This window comes from Ambystoma mexicanum, chromosome 3q (assembly GCF_040938575.1).
Source record: "Ambystoma mexicanum isolate Mex_15411 chromosome 3q, UKY_AmexF1_1, whole genome shotgun sequence".
Classification (NCBI taxonomy): domain Eukaryota; kingdom Metazoa; phylum Chordata; class Amphibia; order Caudata; family Ambystomatidae; genus Ambystoma; species Ambystoma mexicanum.
Genome location: NC_090926.1, coordinates 1,091,226,278 through 1,091,240,838, shown reverse-complemented (window position 1 = coordinate 1,091,240,838; position 14,561 = coordinate 1,091,226,278). Strand labels below are relative to the sequence as shown.

The 14,561-nt window shown below is 42.1% G+C and overlaps 1 protein-coding gene across 1 annotated transcript in view; it reads left to right on the top strand.

The window, feature by feature from the left end:
• LOC138581961 (fatty-acid amide hydrolase 1-like) overlaps nt 1-14,561 on the top strand; it is a gene marked incomplete at its 5' end in the record, with an annotated part of 308,818 nt that overhangs the window by 180,470 nt on the left and 113,787 nt on the right. Inside the window, one exon of the mRNA XM_069652870.1 lies at nt 1,556-1,595. Within this exon, the coding sequence (XP_069508971.1) occupies nt 1,556-1,595 (40 nt within the window). The remainder of the gene's footprint in view (nt 1-1,555; nt 1,596-14,561) is intronic.

Genomic DNA, 14,561 nt, shown 5'->3' with positions numbered 1-14,561 from the left:
CGCACTACTTACCACCCTCCTTCCTCCACTGACTTGGACTACGGTCCCCGAGGGCGTTCAACCCACAGCACATTGAGATCATGCCACTGGTGAAAGGCGCTATACAAATGCCCAATGACATAGCACCATTCACAATTAGAGTTCTTTCCGTGTGGCTTAGGTCCCTTGAGGTACGGTATACTCACCCGAATAACCACTGACAATTTGGTGGTGGTTTCCAGATGCATCTCCTGTCAAGAGATTAAACAGAGCGCAGGGGTGCAGGGACAGAGGGAACAAGGCCGTTGCCCATCGCAACCCAAATGCAGAAGAGTTAAGCAGCAGCGCTTTACTCTATCTTGCTTTATTTATTAATTTTGTGTATCTTTTTGGTATTCATCGATCTTATTGTTAGGTGTTTTTAGTTAGAATTAGTTATATAGCATAAAAAGATCTCCAAGGAGCAGCAGGAAAATCGTGCTCATATGTGTACTATGAGGTGGGGAACAGCTCAGGCGTTGCTATGTGGGGGCTGAGGGGTCTATAGCCCCGGGTCTTTTGGTTGTAGCCCCTGATAGAAGCTAGGGTGCTACCACCAAAATGCTAGCTAGCCCCGAGTCCCAACATGAGCATAGCCCGGGATCTTTTTCAGATCTAGCAACACCCCTGCAGCTCGGAGAACGATTGCAAGGTTCTGTGTTGTGGGGGCGAGCTGGGAGCAGATATAGAAGCCGTCAGTGACTAGGATCGGGAACCTGGTAGGGGTCGTGGCACAGTGGGATTTGAAGCCGCAACGTCTTATTTCTGAATTCAAGCTGAGGCAGGGAGAGGGGGGAGCGGGGTGAGGGGTGGGCAGTGGTCGAAGTGGGCAGGAGCAGTCGGAGCGGTGCTCCTCTACTTCTTTTAATTAAGTTTTACCATTCCTATACTTTTAAAGGAACGGTTTAGTTTTAAAATAAAAGTGTAGGAAGAAGTTGAAATGTGCACTTTCAGTGCGCCGCACTGGACGCCCCTTAAAGAGCAGGCACACGTGTTTCGGGGGTTTTATTGTGCATGGGAGGGGGCACAGCCATGAGGTCTGTGGGGAGCAGTGCAGGCTAGTAGAGAACATAGTTCCACTACTTATTCTCGTACACTTCGATCACGCCGGGGTGGTGGGGGTTGGGACTGCAGCTTTATCCAGACGTATGGGGATCACGCACTTGAAAAGATTCTGTTTGGCTGTATATGCTATAAAGCTTCCTATGATGTATAGTGTACGTTCATGTAGCATTGCAAAAAGGGTCATCTCGGTCCTCATATCTTTACGGAGGATTCACCAAAGCAATATCCAAAACACAGAGAAAGGAAACGAGAGTAGAGGAAGTGCAACATGTGGACCAAGCAGATATGGGGATCCCCACAACTTTCACAAATATAAGGAAGCTAAGATAGGGTACGTGCACAGAGAATAAGCCATGAAAACAAAATGCCACTTACAGCTACTCACTGACTGTCATAACACTGGGTTAGTGCAAAACGTGTTTTGATGACGCATGACTCAAAAGTTTCTTACTTATGTGCTTCATTCTTATAGGTCAGCCAAGGAGGTGTGGGCACAACATGCCGCTTTGCAGGTATTTATATTTTTCCCATACACCAGCATACAATAATGCGTGTGTGTGTGTGTGTGTCTTGAACTTTTGTACAAAACATTGCGAATGGTGAAGTACAAATATATGCCAGACTATAAGAGGAGAGCGCCAGGATGTGTTCCAGCCAACATGAATTGGGATGGTACTGGCTTGCTCTGTTCTGCATTTTAGACAGAACCATTAACCACACCAACCTTTAGAAACTTGAACATGCATTGAGCATGCAGGTTGGGGGTTCTGGCCCTATTGTAATCAGTGCCAACCTCGGTGCAGGGCTCCAACTTAGAAAGCTATGCCGCAGTGACACACACTGGGCCTCATTACGAGTTTGGAGGTAGCCATGGCATTAATAAGGGCATGGCTACCCCCAAACTCGGGTCTGGGTCCCACCAAAGGGGAATTACTGGGCCATTCTGACCTTGGAGGGTCCGGTAATTTCCTGTTCGCGGGACCTGAAGCCGGGATGTCCCCATTCCCATTTGAGCCCCTATAGGGCTCAATGGGAATGGGGAGGATGGAAACAGCGGTACCGTTCATAATGGTACCGTTGCTAGCATCCTGGAATGATCGCAGGTGCCGCTCTGCATGCCTAGTCTGACCAGGCGTCCAGAGCGGCACCCGCGAGCAAACTCGTAATGTTGCGGCATGGCAACAACGGCGCTGGTAGCACTGCCGGCACTGTTGTTGCCTTACTGCAACAGTCATAATGAGGCCCAATGTCACATATTGTTGCACAGTATATTTGTGTCTGCGGCAATGTGTGGTGTAAATTGCGTTAGTAGAGTACGCTAGAGAGAGGTAGATTAGTCCTGGACATTCTGAACTGTGATCTCAAATTATAACTGTACCTACCGATGCCAACATGTAGAAATCAACCCAACCTTACAGAGGCCGACAGCAGAAGCAAGGAATACATGCAAGAACATAGCAGTGGGTATGCATCTATCTCAAGGGCGTGCTAGGTCACATTGCACAGTAGAGGCTGTATCATGATGCAAACTGAGACTAAAGATAGAGTTTTCAGAATGCATTATGTATATGGTCAAGGCTTCTTGTGAGACTTCTATGATGCTATTACTGCTGATGGTAGATGGTCTGGGTGAGCTACGGGCACATTTCCTTCTGCAAGGTTTTATACCACTGAAAGCGCCCATGTTATATCTTGTCAACCCATCATATAGTCATGGTTTCTTTTGGTTGCAGCCTACTAAATAGCCCTGCCTTGTAAACTAACCACACATTCTCAGATATTAGAAGCTCTCAATGTATGGTAGGTGAGAAGAGGTTATTTTATATATTTATTGTGCATTTATAGGTGCTTATACATAAATGGCATTTCAACGCGCCCACAAGGCAGCAGGGTGGGAACAAGGGAGTAAAATTAGGTAGAACACTAAAAAATAGATTGAGCCAAGGCAATGTGAGGACAGGCCCATCTCTTCTTATTGGCAGCACTCTCTAGACAAAGGTGTGGGTGATGGGTGTGCAGTTATTATGTGATTTGGGAAAGTCCTTGTTGCAATGCCCACAGAAAGTATCCTTCCAGGACATATCATGAACAACTAGCACATATGCCTGGATGATGTTGCTTCTGCTTTCTCAGGCAATACCAAAGCATGTTTCTCAGTTGTAGATATGTTGATGTGCTGATTCAAACTTACGCTGTGGGAAACCAAGGAGTAGAGGATACAGTGATGGCAATCTTTTATCAGTCTGCCATATATCTAAGGTGGTTGCATCCTGTTTTTATCATTGTCTGCTTAGGAAAATACTCTACTTTGCCTACATAAATTATCAGTTTTATATTCAAAACAGTTGACTACTGCAAGGTCATGTTTTTTGGGCTCCACAAATATTCCACTGCTCAAATTCAGGCTATCAAAAAAACCACTGCTATAGGCAATTGATGATTGATTGATTGATTGATTGATTGTGGTCTCCATTACTATGATCATGTCTCTCTGCTATCCATGGCCCGTATTAGGTCCCTTTTGCCAAGAGAATACTCGTTGTTGTGTTTTAATCATTATATTCAAAATGCCCAGTATTTCTGACCATGGAACTACAATGTTGACATCCCTAAAAAAGCTCTTCGCTCATCAGCTGCAAACTTACTGTGGTTCCATCCTTCTACCACATACATTTTTATGGAAGGCGCATTCTATGAAATCTACATGTCAGTGGAGCTCACTTTCACCATCGTTATGGTCCCTTTCTGACATATTCAATTTTAGGAAGAAAGTCCTAGCTATATGATTTTCCTTGCTTGTGAAGCTGCTTAGTTGTTAGCCATATATTATAAGCCCAGAACATGTTCAGTGTGGTTGCACAATGCCAGAAATGGTAATAGTATGCTCAATAAACATACATTGAAACATAGATGCATGAATGTTATTTAGAGTGGCAATGCAGACATATATTGTAGGGGCAGCTTCATGAGAGTGATTTGCAGTGGCAACACTGGCATGTATAGAATGCACAACAACATCTGTGTTATTTACAATGGGAATTCTGTCATATATTGTGGACACTGCTTCATGAATGAGATTTACAATGGCAATGCTGATATATATTTTGGGCACAAGCATCATGAAAATGTTGTAAAATACTTCTGTGTAAAATGCCGGCCTTAATTACAAGGTATGACAGACCACCTCCTCAGAGAATGAGGTGGTATAGAAGAAGAGAGAACTACATCCTGATCCAGGAGAAATATTGAGACAGGAACAAAGGGTTGCTGCGTAACCCCAAATAATACTCATGAAACACCCAGAAATTGCTGAGCACTGGCATCCAGTGCCCCAAAGTTGCCTTGATGAGATGATAGAGACAGAAGAATATTTGAAAGGCAAATTTCAAACTCACAATTGTCCATATATTTCAATCCTCCATATGCTGGCTTTGAATGCATTTCAAGACCATTGGGAGATTGTAAGGGACCAAAATCCTGGTAGGTGGCCAAAGATGGAGAACTCTCAAGCAGGCTACCCCCAGGAAATAGCCCTTTAACTGCTTCCTTCCAGGGATAACCCTACTGAAAGCCTTCCCATGGAAAAGATGGGTTAGGAATCTATATTGAGTCTGGGGCAGCTGTTGAAGGATACGAAAGCCATACCTCTCTGTCCTTAAGGGCACTGCTACCAAAATCACCTCTGAGTCCCTCCTGTTCTTGAGGAATGTGTTAGAGAGCTTGGGGAAGGAGGGAAGCAATATAACCGACGCACTGGCCAAGTATCCACCAACACTTGATTGAAGGAATCTGATCCACAGCCTTCCAGCAATAATCTCTTTTGTTTTGCTATAGTCACCCCGAGTGGGACGGGTATTGCCAATGAGGCTGAAACATGTCTAGTGATGTGTGGGATCTCGTGCAGAAGGAATGTGACCAAGCAGTTTGGGCTAGACTGCCTCTTTTTGGGTGGGGCCAAGCATGATTTGCATATGATCTTTCCCCTTCTATAATGGCTTAGCAGGCTGAAGAACGATGGTCTGGATGGTAGCCCAAAGCAATGCCAGAGGTTAGGATTAATTCAAAAAACGCCTAGCCATCGCCTCTTTTGCTTTGCATAAGTCACCCCGAGTGGGACGGGTATGACCAGACATGGGTCCCGAGTATGCTGGGCCTAGCGACCCAAGCAAGCTACTCCTAACTAAGGATGCCAAATGAGGACAAAACATGTCTGGGGATGCTAGTGGTCTTGTGCCGAAGGGATGTGACCTAGCAGTTCGGGCTCGACTGCCCCTTTTGGGGTGGGACCAAGCCTGATTTGCATATGGTCTTTCCCCTTCTCCTTGGCGGGTTGAAGAACGATGGTCTGGAGGTTTGTCCAGACAAATGCCTGAGGTTAGGATTCATTCCAAACCTTCCAGCCATCACCTCTTTTAACACTTGAGTTAAACACAGATTCTATCGTGTCTCAATACCAATTTCAATGCCTCTAATAAATCCTTGACCACACAGTCTTGTGATCCTTTTCAAGATGTTCATATTTTATGGTCATATCTCAGCATTCCTAATTCTTTCGTATTTTTGAAGTTCAATATCTTGTATCAAATTAAGCTCTTCAATAGGCTTCTTATTGGATAGGCTTGATTTCATTCTATCACGATAACCTATGCATTTCTGTAAACATGCATGCACTCTAAATTTAAATGATTTAAACTCTGTGCAATGGTCTTTCTCTGGAAGTCTGTGATGAGTTGCCATCTGGCAAGCATGTAGAAGCCCAGGCGTTTTTTGATTATCATTAAATAATAATATTATGTGGGTAATTCCATCTCTGAAAGGGAAATCTGCAGATCAGATTCACATTTCATAGACTCCATGTCAAAAACATAGTATGTATCTGTTCCCTGCTGCATCAGTATTCCGATCTGCAGCACCTGCTCTGCCAGTGGCACATTAAAGGTTCATAGGTCACAGTTGCCCATTTGACAGCTGGAATGATAGCCAAGTCTCTGCAGTGCAGGGGCTGCATTTAAGACATGCACCTCTTTACCAAAAATCGAATAATGATGAGTGTAACCTCTGATGGCAGAGACATCTTTAATTATAAGCTAAACCTGATTTATGATATGGGGAAGTTATTTCTCATAATTATTACAGCCAAAGTTGATATCACGCAATGGTAGCCCAGCTCAGCTTTGAAGGGTTATGCGCATTCTTCCCAGACATGCAGTGCCTTGCCACTGCTGACATGAAGTTAGCCTGTGGGATTGCCTGTGGGATTGCCTCTCTTTGTTCCTTTGTGAGGACAGGTAATCCCCAGAGAGACATCCACTCCACAGGAAGCTGGCCTGGGAACAAGAATCAAAGCATGCATCCCTTCACAAACAGCTGTGCCTCATACAAGGGTGCTGTTTATTTAAAGACTTTTGATTCAATTGAGATGGGAAGGGGCGGGGTTAGGGTAGACACTGCAAGGTCTTGACACCTGGAGGAAGGACCCACCATCTTATTTCTCAATGCATCTATCTTTCCTTTCTGTCCTCTCTACTTCCTCTAGCACAAAGAACTCTGGGTGTGATGTCAGAAGACAAATGCCACTGTCAAAAACAGGGACTGGACTCCTAAAGCAGACTTGCTTTTTTCCAATCACCTGTTGCCCTTTGCCTTTACAAGAAGGGGTCTCCCACCCCTTCTTTGATTCATTCTTGAACAAAAACCTGAAAAGCAATTCATTTTGGGAGAATTGATCTTTCCAAAATCCTCCACCATTGAGGTGATGACTGAGAGTCCAAGGCAGAGGGAAGCTCTGTCTCCAGGAATCAGTCGGGGGGAACTGCTGTTGGGCAAAGATCTGCCTCTCTGCCAGCTACAATGGTACGCAGGACCTCACCCTTTTGAAGGACCTCTGCCATTGTGGGCCAACCTCTGCTGCATTTGTGAGGACTAAATATTTCCTTGATCCTGTTGGGTATTTTGTGTAGATTTGGGGCCTGGCGGTATTTTCTTACTGCCGAAAAATAATTTAGCAACAATCACTCCTTGTATTCAGATTGGGTTATGTATAATAATAATACAGTGGATATGCATTATTTCAGTACACAGACATGCGTGGTTGGTATGCGTGGTTGGTGGTATTTTTGGTGAGCATAATTCCTTTGTTTTATTTGTGGCCCCAATATCCAGAACCCCTTATTTTTGTTTAGGTTGTTCGTGTGATCACTAGAGAAACCTCAGGCTTGCATTTCATGAACACCACATTTTCATTTTTAGTGTGCCACCATGGCCAATTTCTCACTGTCTTATCTACGGCAGCGAGCTATCATGCGGTATCTATCACCAACTTATTTACGTTTGGTGAGCTGTGTCCAGGGCCTCTCTTTCTGCCGACTCATAGACCTCCGGCAGACTATAACACACACAGTTAGTTATAATTGCTCATACTGAATGACATTGTGCACACAGCTGCAGCCAAATCTTATTTTTAGCTACCTTAAAAATGACAATTGCACTGTCTAAACATCTCCCCACATCATCAGCACTGTATTGGCAAATGCACAAAGGAAAGAGAAAATAAAACACACCACCCGTCTGCTTTCAGATATTTTTGTGTATTATAAAAGTTGCATTTAAACACGATCTCACTCTTTTTACATAAATAAATGAAATAGCACAGTAACAGCATTATTTGTGATACACTGAGAAGAGAGTGGCGGGGAACAAGAATTCAATTTGCAACATTAAACACGTGGGTAAAGCACAGGAATCTCCTTTCCTACACTGACTGAATATTTTCGCACACACACTTAGCCCCCACACTTCAGCAAGATAATTTCCAGGCTTGTTCAGCATGTAACTTCTTTGGCTGGTCGCCTTCTGGAGGGGTTCACCCAGCAAGGACAAGCATTTGCTGTCACTCAAACTGGGACTTGTTGACTGGAAATCCCAGTCTCTGCAACCAAGTTGAATCTGCTTTAGGAATCAGGCATCCCCAGCTATCAACCCAGCCCTTCTCCGAGCTGTGTCAAGATGTCTCTCTCCAGCTTCTTCCCAGAGATTATACAAGAAAACTCTGGTTACCTCCTACCAAAGGATCCTAACCAATAAAATTCAATCATGCCCTATCCACCCTCTGCACACAATGGCTTGGCTTATACAGTTGCAACTGTAACCAAACTGATTTCCTGCTTATTCGAGTCTTTGCTCCCTGCAAATACTGTGGACAGAGCGCAGATAGAAGCAAAGAAAATAAATCTGAATGTAGTCTGAAATGAGTTTCAGCCTGCCTCATTTTGCAGTGTAGAACACATTGGGCCTCATTAGGACCCTGGCGGTAAGGGGTTTGCGCCAGCGTTAGCTGCGCCGACCCCTTACCGCCAACTACGAGTTCCCAGAGCACCATGGTCACTTTTCCGCCCGCTTTTTGCGGGCGTAAAAATCCATGGCGCTATGGGACCTCGGTGTTAATTACGCCACCGTAGTGTACGGTGGCGTAATTAACACCTTCCCCACTCCCATTGAGCCCTATGGGGCCGAAATGGGAATGGGGAAGGGTAAATGGGTCAATGGGGACTTACCGCCCCGCCGACCTCGGAATGGGGCGGTAAGTCCGCCATCCGCCATGGCGTAAAGGGACTTTGCGCCATGGCGGAAAAGTCCGCCGATGGCGGAAAAAATCCGCCAGGGTCGTAATGAGGGCCATTATATTATTAATGAGTTAGCGTGTTAGTTTTTTGTTAATGAGGTTAGTTCATTAATCCTCAAATGTGTCTCCTGCAAGAGAGGAATTTCAGGTAAAAAGAAAAAAATTGTGTGCATTTTGAATATGAAAAATAAAATGCGCTTTTAAATGAGAAAATGGTTTGTTTTTAACCTGTGTAGCCTGTCTTCATTTACATCTCCATATGTTGCACTGGCAATACATAGCTTGAAGCAATTCCATTAAACCCATGCAGTGGCGCTGCATAAAAAAAAAAGCTCAATAACACATGTCTTGCTGTACCACATTATATCAATGCATCAAACCCATGCAGTGGCGCTGCACTTCAAAAAACATGCTATACATTGATCCTGTGCAGTGGTGCTGCGCTCTGTGCTCCCAAAACACGCTAAACAATCCTACATATACCCTCCTTTTTTTTTTAGAACTTGGCTACAATCCAAGCCAATTTTAAAAAACAACCTGCTTCTTTTCTTCTTTTCAAAATGTAACAATCCAATACAATTAACATTCTTGTTGTGAAGATGAAAATTGAAAAATCACTGTCCAATCAACATAATATTAAGATTCATCTGACTTCATCAATTCTTATCAAATGTTCTACATTTGCCTTCCCAATGGAAGTGTCCATAGTCCAGTGTTTCAATTTTATACTTGAAGTCAATTGAAAATAATAAAATAAAACAACTAACTAAAACAAATAATTAACACAACAGATTAAAACAATTAATTAAAATAATAAATACGTGGAACTCCATATGCCAGGACACTTGTCTGCCTCTTTTGGTTCATTCGGGTACTCTTTCATCTTGGTACTCTTGGATCCTTTTCTATAGAAGTCATCTTTTCTTTGACATTACGGTTATTTTGTCTTCACCTCCACCCGGAGGCAGGCATCTTTTGGTATTCATCCAGGGGACTCCAGGACTCCATCGTCTCCCGTGACCTCCGGTACAAATATGTTAATATTCTAAATCAAATAGAAAAGAAACAGATTAAGCATATAGCACAATACAAATTTCACCCTTTTGCCAAAATAAAACACGCCTTCTAAAATACTTTGCCTTTTTTCCTTCGTCTTCTGAAATTAAACACAGGTTATAGAGAACAAGCATACATAAAACAACATTCAATATTTAATGCATTTTCATTCTGCAACTTCCGCTTCTATTTCTTTTTTATATTATATATATATATACATACAATACAGTGTTTATATGCCCTTATAATCAACCATCTTCATTTTTTTAACTTCTCTGTCACTGCCTCCTGACTAGACATAGTCACTCCACCTTTTTACGTTCAAGGGACTTTATCTGTTTCTACATGCTCAAGCTGCCTGATCTCTTGTCTGGGATGGCATGGCTTAATCTGATTTACGTGCACAAATTGCTCTATTGTTGTTTCACCTTCAGTCTTAAAAATTTTATAAACTACAGGAGAAACCTTATCTATAATTCGAAATGGCCCCTGCCAGGCTGCTAGAAATTTAGAATTTTTCTGTTTACTTTTTCCAAAATGAAACTTATACACCTGATCCCCTACACTGTATTCTCTCACTGATGTTCTTTTTTCGTAGTATGACTTTGCACTGTCAGCAGCTCTTTCTAGATTTCTCTGCACAAAAGCAAATGCATGTTGCAAATGCTTCCTCAATTCATCAATGTACTCATGAAATGTGGATGCACTCACAAGTGTCTGCTCATGTGTTCTGTATAGTAGGTGTTGTGGTAACACCATTTTTCTACCTTTTAAGACTTCATGTGGACTAATACCTGTTGCTTTGGCAGGAGTTGATCTGATTGCCATCAAAACCAACGGTAAACGTAAATCCCAGCTGGAACCTGCTTCTGCCACAAATTTTTTTAATATGTCCACAACAGACCTATTGCTCCGTTCAACTCCACCTGAAGAGGCTGCCCGATATGTGATATGTAGTTTCCTTTTCACACCCAGTATTTGCCATACCTTACTCATTAGAGTACTTGTGAAATGACTTCCTCTGTCTGACTCAATTCTTTGTGGCAACCCAAACCTTGAGAACACATGGTTCACCAGCAATGTGGCTGCTGTTTGCGCACTACAATCTGGTGCAGGAATACATTCAATCCACTTCGACATCAAACATATCACACTTAAAATGTAACGGTTTCCTCTGCTCGACCTTTTTAAAGGGCCTACATAGTCTATTTGCAAATCTGACCATGGAAGAGTTAGGCCTCTTTTCATCAATGGGGCTCTATGCATTGGTGAAGCAGGTTTAAATTGGGCAGATACTAGACATCCTCTAGTATATAATTCCACATCTTGGGACATATGTGGCCAGTAAGCATAATCTTTTAGTATTTCCAATGTTTTTTGTGAACCTCTGTGGCCTGCAGTTATTGCATCATGTGCATGTTGTAGCATTAGCCCTCTGAATGAAAGGGGTACCACCCACTGGATTTGTCCTGTTATGGACTCTCTAATCATGAGTCCATCCTGCAGTCTAACTCGTTTTTTATTCTTTAACAGCACCCTCAACTCTTCTTTTCCCATACAATCATTTTCTGTTAAAGGGTTTTGTTCAGGATCTATCAAATGGTTATAATAGATTCCCAAAATTCGATCATTCTTTTGTGCCTCAATCAAATCTTGGTCTGGGGTATTGTAACTCCATTGCACCACTGGTTGCTCTGTCTCCTTTGGCGTTTTAGAACGTGTTACTGCATCAATCTGTATTTCACCCAGTAAATTTTCAATAGGTAGCAATTCTCCCATCACAGCCCCAATTTTAGCCAGGTGATCTGCCTTATCATTTCCCTCCTTATCCTCTCCGGGTGTTTTTAAATGTCCACGAATTATTCTCCAGTATATTGTCAAATCATTTTCTGACACCAATTTGTCTATGGCTTGTATCATTTGTCCATGTTTAAGTGGCTTTTTTGTTGTATGTAACCATGCCTCTCGCTTTCCAGCCAGGTAAATACTCCACAAAGTTATTTCGTGCATAGTCAGAATCAGTCACCAGGACAATTTCACTGAATTTATTATCAACTGCAGTAGCAATTGCTTTATAAATGGTCGCCAATTCTGCCACTTGACTGCTTCTAGCTCCAATCCTCATCCCTACACTGGGGACGCCTTCACATTTCAACCAGATATTCCCTATTCCTGACACTAATTGTTTAGTACTGTCATTTTCACAACCATCCACATATACAGTTGGCAGATCCTTGCATGTTTTTTCATCAAAAGCTTTGTGTGGTGATTGTTCAAATTCCTGCAAACTAGGTTCCACTTCCATTTCGTTTGATACTTGTTCAGCTGCACAGTCATGTAAGCCAGCTAACCCTTGAGCAATTGGGCTCTTTTTATTTTGTCCATATCTCACTTCTACAGGAAAACCTTGTAATGCCAGCGTCCATGAAGTGATTCTGGACTGCGCTAGATTACCTGACCTAATTATTTTACTCTCTAAAAACTGCAAAGGTTGCTGATTTGTTTCAATAATCACCTTTTCTCCCTGAACAATAGGGCGGAAATGTTGTAGCGCCCACACAGTGGTTAATAGGACCTTTTCACATTCATTGAATTTCATTTCAACTTGGGAAAATGCTTTACTTGCATATGCAATGGTATTGTGATTCACATCATGTTTCTGTGATAACACTGCTGACATACAATGTTCAGAGAACCCTATTTCTATAAAGAAATCCCTACCCTTTATGGGATATGCTAAACATGTTGCCTTTACAAGACATTCCTTCAATTTAGCTACTGCCTCAGACTGCTCTTTTTCCCATATCCAGGGTGTATTCAGTTTAAGCAGTTTAGTCAATGGTTGAGTGATTTCAGCATAATTTTCAATGAACTTTCTGTTATAGCCTGTCATCCCTAATAAACTTTTTACCCCTTTCACATTTTTAGGGTCCTTTAGTTTTTGTATGGCCTCTATTTTCTTCTTTTGTGGATTTAGCCCATGTTCAGTCACTTCATGGCCTAGAAAGTTCACTTTTTTCTTGCACCATTGTGCTTTTTGTAAGGACACTTTGGTGCCTGCTTTCTGCAATTGGCCAAGCACATGTCTTATTTCATCAAAATGGCTTTTCAGGCTTTCATTTTTTATCAGGACATCATCCACATAAACTATGGTTCCTCTTTCCGCTGCATCTGGCATGGACTTTCTCAAAAATATGCCAAATTCACTCCCACTATTGATGTACCCGAACGGAGCTCTAAGCCAGGCGTATTGAGTCCTGTCAAATGTAAAGGAAAATAAATTCTGTATCTCCTCTGCCAATGGCACGCACCAATATCCAGAGGTGAGATCTAATGTGGTAAACACTTTTGAACCATGTACCTGAGCTAGGCCCTGATCAATGAATGGCAGTGGCCATCTGGATACTGGCACTCTTTTATTTAACTCCCTCAAGTCTGCACATAGCCGCCATTGACCATTTGGCTTTAACACACCTAAAATAGGTGTATTGGATATGCTATGAATGGGCCTGATGATTCCCTGAGCTTCCAAATTCTTTATAATCTCTGCTAATGATTCTAAACATGCCAGCGGTAGTCTATACTGGCGTACAAATACTGGACTTCTGCTACACCCTTTTGGTAGTGTGGCCGCATGTAAATCAGTTAAACCGCAATCATAAGCATCTTTTGCAAATACATCCTTAAACTCCATAAATATCTCCCTCAGATTGTTTCTATCCTCATCGCTGTCACATGCATCAGCTAAGGAGATCTGCTCTTCTACCATTTTGGAAAATTCTGGAAAATCTTCTGGTAAGGGAATCTCGGCACTTTCCTCTAACTGTGTGGCTGTGTCTTTTTGTAAAGCTGCCACTTTTAAATATTTTGGCATATCAGCTTCCACTTCAATGGGCTGATTTTCTGTTTCATTTTCATTTAAATTAAATGTTATGCAATCCTCTTGACGGCAGCACACTGTCTCATTTGAATCATAAGGATACACAGAATGAATTTTAAAAATTCCTTTGGGCTGAGAGTCCATGTGTTCTGGCAACTCACCCTTGGCAACTACATACTTTAAAGGGATATTTCCAATCACCATGTTATTTAAATCTGCCGTATAATGTGATTTTTGTATGGCCATTCCTAATGGGGATTTTTCCTCTAAATTAATATCCTGACAACCTTTATTATTTACCATCATTTTTACATATCCTTCACCAATATCTACCAATGGAATGTATTCATAATCCAGGCCTTTCTGTTTTATGGATTCATTCAGGCATACAAATGCATCAGAGTCTTTCATCTGCTGTCCATTTTTGCATTTCAGTGTTATTGTAAACTGTTTTGTAAATGCAGGAATAATAGTATCTTTCCTCATTTGTAATTCGATTGCATAAGGAACCAGTTGTGCACAATGATAAACCCTTCTTTTGTCTTCAAATTCAGGTGCCGGCCCACCTAGGCGTGACCATATTTTTTGATTAAGGAAATCTAACACCATACACATTCTGTGCATGATGTCATTGCCCATGTAAAAGTCATTTTGTGCTCCATTCACTATCCATACATTATGGTAAATTATTTTCTGCCCAATGCTAATTTTAAGCATGCATCTGCCTGCAATTCGGTTTTCAAAGTCTGGACTGTCCAACCCAGAAACATATTGGTTTTTAATCCTAAATTTCGGGATTTCCTCCCTCTCCATTATTTTTTGCAACAATTTCTCATTAATGAAGCTCCTCTCCTGTTCAAGCGCTAAAGTTGCTTTTATTGTTTTAAAACAGTCATTTATACTAACATGAACCCATGGTTG